The sequence below is a fragment of the Babylonia areolata genome, chromosome 25, assembly GCF_041734735.1.
Source record: "Babylonia areolata isolate BAREFJ2019XMU chromosome 25, ASM4173473v1, whole genome shotgun sequence".
Lineage (NCBI taxonomy): Eukaryota > Metazoa > Mollusca > Gastropoda > Neogastropoda > Buccinidae > Babylonia > Babylonia areolata.
The window spans coordinates 31,689,870-31,697,369 of record NC_134900.1 but is presented as its reverse complement, the minus strand read 5'-3'; the positions used below and the strand labels follow the sequence as shown (position 1 = coordinate 31,697,369).

General features: G+C 45.1%; 1 protein-coding gene across 1 annotated transcript in view; it reads left to right on the top strand.

Moving 5' to 3' along the window:
* Positions 1 to 5,976: 5,976 nt before the first annotated feature.
* Positions 5,977 to 7,500, top strand: part of LOC143299395 (mitogen-activated protein kinase 14B-like) — a 48,527-nt gene continuing 47,003 nt past the window's right edge. The window contains exon 1 of the mRNA XM_076612572.1: positions 5,977 to 6,817. Within this exon, the coding sequence (XP_076468687.1) occupies positions 6,684 to 6,817 (134 nt within the window). The 5' untranslated portion in view covers positions 5,977 to 6,683. The remainder of the gene's footprint in view (positions 6,818 to 7,500) is intronic.

The following is a 7,500-nucleotide window of genomic DNA, read 5'->3' as shown; positions in this document are numbered from 1 at the left end:
TCACTTGTCTGGTTCTTACACAAAAGAATGGCCTTGAATCTACTCAGAATGCCGCTCTGAACGATTTTGCGGAAATCTACCAACATGACTAGTTCAGACTGTTCTGGTTCTGTACACATCAGTCGCCACCTGCACGAACAGTATAGGCTAATAATAATAGTAATAATAATAATAATAATAATAATAATAATAATAATAATGGATACTTATATAGCACACTATCCAGAAATCTGCTCTAAGTGCTTAACAAAAACGCTTTTGTTAACATAAAACATTACATCTATGTTACATACACACACCAAAATGTGACTACACACATACACACACACACACACACACACACACACACACACACACACACACACACACACACACTGCATACTACATTTTAACATACATGTGTATCTTACAACTACCCTAACACGTACGCACACATTGGCAGGCACAAACTTACATAAACACACGCACACACTATACACAATCATATCCATGATTGTAGTTATGTACACATACATATGTATACACACATATAGGCTGCTATACCGTGTGTCATGATAGAGATTTTTTGATTCAGCTTGTATAAGATTAACTCTCTCCATACGAACGGCGAAAGAGACGACGTTAACAGCGTTTCACCCCAATTACCATCATCAAAATATTGCAAGCGGAAGGCTCTTATACTGAAGAGGTGAATGTTGACAAAGATACCACAATTCTGACGAAGGAAGCTAAAGGTTGGGTCATTGAGACACCCACTGGACATCCGAGGGGTCTGTGTAGAGGAGAAGAGAGGACTGGCCGTACTGAGTGAGTTAAACCCTGAGAGTCTGTTTCAAATCATGATGTACGGCTGTGTGGTTTACAGGATACAGTCATATCTAACGTTGAACCTGTCCTAGCATGTTTATCAAATGCTCTCTGCCTGTCTGTCTGTCTGTCTGTCTGTCTGTCTCTGTCTCTCTGTCTCTCTCTCTCTCTCTCTCTCTCTCTCTCTCTGAGTCTTTGCCTATCTGTCTCTCTCTCTCTCTCTCTCTCTCTCTCTCTCTCTCTCTCTCTCTCTCTCTCTCAGTATTTGCCTATCTCTCTCTCTTTCTCTATTAGTCTCTCTCTCTCTATCACTCTCTGTGTGTGTCTCTCTCTCCCCCTCTCTCTCTCTCAGTCTTTGCCTGTCTGTCTCTCTCTCTTTCTCTATCAGTCTCTCTCACTCTATTACTCTCTCTCTCTGTCTCTGCCCCCCCTACCCCCCACCCCCCAACCCCCACCCCCGCCCCCACCAACCTCCCTCTGTCTCTCCCTCTCTCCCCCGTCTAGTGTCCGTATGTCTCTCTCTATCAGTCTGTCTGTCTGTCTCTCTCTCTCTCTCTCTTTCTCTCTCCCCGTCTCTCTGGGGCTGTGATACTCTTTCCTGTTCATGACTGACGTTTAAGAGATGACATTCAGTTTAGTTTAATGTCCATTTACACTAAAGCGCGCACACCTGGGCAATGAAAATAGCTTCCTTCTATGAGAAAATCGGAGCACGTATAACGTAAATGACGTAACAACGCAACAAAGGTATAGTCAGTGAAAACTATCTACAACAAAAACACTCACACTTTTTTTTTTTTTAATTTAAAAAACGCACAAAAAGAACTTGATACAACTGTTATCAAAATTACACTACACACACACACACACACACACACACACACACACACACACACACACACACACACACACACACACCACGTCCGCAGACATGTGCAAGCACACACGCACGCACATACCACATGCATACACACACACACATGCACACACGGTATGCACACACGCATGCACACTCACACACAAGCGGACCATACATGACACACGCACACATCATACTACACTACATAATACATGTACGAACCACATCACGCAGGTGCGCACGCACGCACGCGCTCACGCACACGCACACGCACGCGCGCGCGCACACACACAAACACACACACACACACACACACACCACATTCACATAAAGCATGCACACTCACACACATACGGACCATATATGACACTCACACGTGTGCACACATCACACCACGCTACTTAACACATGTACGCACCACATCACACGGCGTACATACACACACACACACACACACACACACACACACACACGCGCGCGCGCGCGCGCGCACGCACGCACGCACCCACCCCCCCCCCCCCCATTCCCCCCCCACTCCACCCCCACACACACACATTAGCAACGGACTGCCGAATACCGCCGACATGAGTGATAACATGAGGTTACTGTGGACTGTGACACTTAAACACAGTGACAAATTAACACATGATCAGCTGTTCCATGCACACCAAACATTCCTGACATATCTAACCTTTGAACAATTCACTGCAGGTCAAATAAAAAACATAGCATTAAAAAACAAAACAAAAAAAAACCCACTTGCCGGAATGTCATGTAATCTAAACGCATAGTACAAGTGTTTGTGCACGCGTATAGCTGTATGTAAGTGTGCGCGTACATATGTGTGTGTGTGTGTGTGTGTGTGTGTGTGTGTGTGTGTGTGTGTGTGTGTGTGTGTGTGACGGTGTGTGTGTGTGTGTGTGTGTGTGTGACGGTGTGTGTGTGTGTGTGTGAGGGTGTGTGTGTGTGTGTGACGGTGTGTGTGTGTGTGTGTTTGACGTGTGTGTGTGTGTGTGTGAGAGAGAGAGAGAGAGAGAGAGAGAGAGTGTGTGTGTGTGTGTGTGACGGTGTGTGTGTGAGTGTGTGTGTGCCAGCACGCGCGCATGTGTGTCTGTATGCAGGCAAGCAACGTGTGTTTTGCACGCGCACCATTACTGAGAATGTGGTCGGGGTTACTTGAACTTTCGACTCTCTTTATTTGTGCAGCTGGCAACAGATAAATAAAAATAAATAAAAATAAGTCCGCGGTAATGGCATGCAACTTAATTATTCTCTGACCTCACTGAGTCGAAGCCGTGCGTTCACCTTTCAGCAATCCACCTCCACACCCCGCGCCACCACCTCCACTCCCTCCCTGTCCTACCCCTCCTCTCTCGCCCCCCACACCGCTCCCCCTCCGCCCGACACACACACACACACACACACACACAACCCCACCCCACCATGTTAGTCAGTGTGACGTAGTAAATCAAACCACAGTACTTCAGCACGGGTCAGTGACAGTACATTTTACTTCAAGCAGTGTACATTTACCATTTACACCGTGGCTTCTTTATATTTACCTGTGCGTATTTTCCAGTGAGTGTACTGATTCCTTGCTGCCCCCTGCTACTGATCCAGATCTTGGTCACTGCGGTGGAGGGGGGGGGGGGGGTAGCTCTGCGCTGAGTCTGTTACGTGATGTATGATGATACTGATGTTGATATCAACGATACGACTGGCGTAGGCCGGTTGCGTGACATGTCCGTATTTCTGTCTGGACGGATTTCTCTCTCTCTCTCTCTCTCTCTCTCTCTCTCTCTCTCTCTCTCTCAGTATCTTTAGTCTCTCTGTTAGCCTGTTTCTGTCTCTCTCTGTCTCTCTCTCTCTCTCTGTCTCTCTGTGTCTCTCTCTGTGCTTGTCTGTCCGTCTTTTTGCCTCATATACTGATATTTATAGATCTATCTCGTATTACTGACACAAGCGCACGCCGCTGTGCAAACAACTGAGGATTACAGACTATAATAATACACATGTCACGCTAGATTGCATCCCTACGCACGCACACACACGCGCGCGTATGCTCGAAGACGGTGCGTCAGTGCACGCCGCACACAATGATAGTGTGGTGGTCTGGACTGTGACGCTAGTCATTCGGATGAGACGATAAACCGGTTTTTTTTTGTGGTTTTTTGTTGTTGTTGTAAACTGACATACTGTGTGTGTGTGTGTGAGTGTGTGTGTGTGCCAGTGTGTGTGTGTGTGTGTGTGTGTGTGTGTGTGTGTGTGTGTGTGTTTGTCACGCTGGACTTATACTGAGTATACTTCCGTGGTATTTATACGTCCCGGTGGCGTGTGTCAGTGTGTGTGAGGAGGAGGAATTTTGTTTAATGTCCCGTCACACATATCGGTGATTGAAGACATTTTGTTAAAGTATTTATGAATACATCTGAGTATTATCGGTTAGAAGGGGTGGGAGATGTGGATGAATGGAGGGTTGGGAGAAACTGGGCAAATGAGGGTAAAAATGTGGGTGAAATTTGGAAGAAAAAAAAAACAAACAACAACAACAAAACAACTCTAAATACAGTTACAGGAAATTACTTAAAGGACTTCGTAAAAGAGAAGTCGTTAAACTGACAAGCGAAACAACTGATAATGAATGCAAAAAGTCAAAAACATCAACGTTCTCAGTCACTTGTGAAGACACACTTTCGTGTACAAAAGGCTTCATCAAACTACAGTGAAAAATTATATGCTCAATTGTCAGGTTACTAAAGCATATGCACTTGACATTAGAACAATACTTGGTCCGTAATGAATTTGATAATAGTCTGAGAGCTAAACTCAGAATTGGTCTGCGAATCGGACCAAAGTCTGAGAGAGTCAACTGACGAGGTTTTAGACTTGAATTCAAGCACCTATAAAAGTCTCTTTCTAGTATATTGCTTATTTCCTTGTATGACAATGGGCAATATACTTTTATACTATCTATATGATTTTTTGCTCCCCTTTTTGCTGCCCTGTCTGCTTGGTCATTATAAAGGAATCCAGTGTGGGATGGTATTCAACAAAAATCAACATTTGTACCCTTCACAAATAGGGAGTGCAATAAATACCTAATTTACAACAATAAATCTTCTCTTTGATTATTCTCAAAATGGAGCAAACTTTTTAAGACAGATTGAGAATCAACACAAAATAGGATATTACTTAACTATGATTGGTATATCAACAAGATGATTAAAAGCCATAAGGATGGCCACCAATTCAGCTGTAAAAATTGAATGTCCCTTACCTAAATAATATGATTTTTCTGTTTTTAGGTCAGGAATGACAAAAGCAGATCCTGCACTGTGTGTGTGTGTGTGTGTGTGTGTGTGTGTGTGTGTGCCGCGTGTATGTGTGAGTGTGTGTGTGTGTGTGCCTGCGGTGCAGCTTTTGTGTCACGTTTGTGTCGATGTTTGAGAAGAAGCTGGCGATATGGACCAAAGGCCGATATCATCGTCACATGACTGACAAACTTGAGGAACAAATTGTATAATTCGCCGACTGACGAGAAACTGACTGAGTAGGCTTTTTGCTATGTGTCAGTCAAATGAAAGCTGTGGACAACTGAGGGGTTATATATGTTTGATCAGTCTTCAGCATTCTTTTTCACCGGTGTGTGTGTGTGTGTGTGTGTGTGTGTGTGTGTGTGTGTGTGTGTGTGTTCAGTGTGTGTGTGTGTGTGTGCGTGTGTGTCAGTGTGTGTGTGACGTGCATGTCTGTCAGTGTGTGCGTGTGTGTGTGCCTGTGTGTGTGCGTGTGTGTGTGCGTGTGTGTGCCAGTGTGTGTGTGTGTGTGTGTGTAGTGTGTGTGTGTAGTGTGTGTGTGTGTGTGTGTGTGTGTGTGTGTGTGTGTGTATGTGCCACTATGATGTGTTTGTGCGTGTGTATGACTATAATTATTATGTGTGTGTGCAGTGTGTGTGTGTGTGTGTGGTGTGTGTGTGTGTGTGTGTGTGTGTGTGTGTGTGTGTGTGCCGTGAAACCAGCTGTGCGTTTCGTGTGATCATCAATTACTCATGCAGTCTTTTCGATTTCACGCTTTATATTAGTCATTCTTCTTTTTCTTCTTCTTCTTCTTTTTTTAACCCTTTCTCTTTGAACACACTTCTTTCGCTCTGCCCCCGGCCAACTAACTTCTCCAACTGAGGGGGGGTGGGAAACGGAAGCCGACCTCCGCAGTGACGTCATGCCTGTCAGTCAGCCTTAAGCCCCGCCCCCTTGTTCTGTCTACTCAGTCAAGTGGCGGAGTCGGACAAGACAAGCGCAGTTTGTCATCCTGACACATTAGCATTCACTGCCAGATGAACAGCTGCTGTACGCTCTTCCTGAATAAAACAGCTTATTTTCCACCAGCACAGACGATTCCATTGGGTTATCACTGGTTTAAAAAAAAAAAAAAAAAAAGTAAAGGGAATTTTTTTTTCTTATCCCGCACACCCCTTTCCACGACAGGCCAAGGAAGACTGACGTCACGAGTCCGTGTATATTTTTAGTAGGGCCAAGGCCGTCGCGCGCACGCGGAGTGGAGTGAGAGCGAGAGAAGCTCGATACAGGGGCAGTCAACAAGTTTTAGGAAAACCCAGTCAGTCATACAGTCACCGCTCCTGTGACAGGGTCATTGCTATCCATTCCGTCAGCTCTTTGTGCAGTACGGGAATTTGTGCTGTGAGGGATTTCAGGGTACAGTTTGCAGAACAGCGTACGTAAATCAACAACTGTCGTCTGCGTTTGTTGCGAATAATACTTCTCTCCCTTGTTGTTTTTCACTCCACGAAACTGAATCCTACAAGTAGGAGTTACGACATCACAGAGCAACAAGTTTGGTTCGTGCTTTAAAAATAAATGAATACATTTTTAAAATCTGAAAGAAAAGAAGTCCGATATTGGAGCATCCTTCTCCCAAGTTGTGTTGAGTGGCGTTGGTTTATTTTATTTTATTTTATTTGGATTTGGTTTGACACGTGCAGTGTTAAAAGAACCCGCTGAGCATGGCCAGTTTTCTGGCGAAGAAACGTCTGCCTGCGGGCTTTTATAAAACGGAGCTTGTGGCCACTACCTGGGAAGTGCCACAGAAGTACCAACGGCTGTCTCCGCTGGGCGTCGGGGCTTACGGACAAGTGGCGTAAGTAGCCTTTCCATATATATATAATTATATACACATAGTTTAGTTATCATCAGCTGTGCAGTGAGATGAGAGAAAGGAGTTCGTACGTAGTTTGTAGTACCAAAGATCTTGAAAAGAAAAATTGTATATATATACATAAGAGAGAGAGAGAGACTAGGGCGAGGGTTATTATATATAGTTTGTTGGCACCTAAGACCTTAAACATACTGAAACACGACTGTTGTACCACATAACCTATTAATATATATATATAACCAGTGTGTGTGTTGGGACTTTGTGTATAAATTGCCGCTGGTGAAAGTGTGTGTTGAGAGTCTGGTATGCGTCCCGTCGTGTGTGTGTGTGTGTGTGTGTGCAGCAGTGTGTAACCGTGGTCTTTGGTTGGACTCATTCTCACCGACGCGGGCTGAACTTTGTCCGCCGGTGACAGTGGAGTCTTTTTTCAGAGCAAGCTCGAGTTAAGTTGTGAAGGGGTGGTTTCAGCTGAGGATAAAGTTTGGCCGTTTGGTTCACACGGGCTGATTCTCGGCGACTGCTGTAAGGCGGCATACTTTATTGTCACTTCCAACGGTTTGCAGCGAGAGATAGTTAACTCGGCTGTGTTGCAGTGACATGACCTGTGACAGCTCTGAGACGATGACCGGGGGGCGGGGGCGGGGTGTGGGGAGGGATTAGTTGGC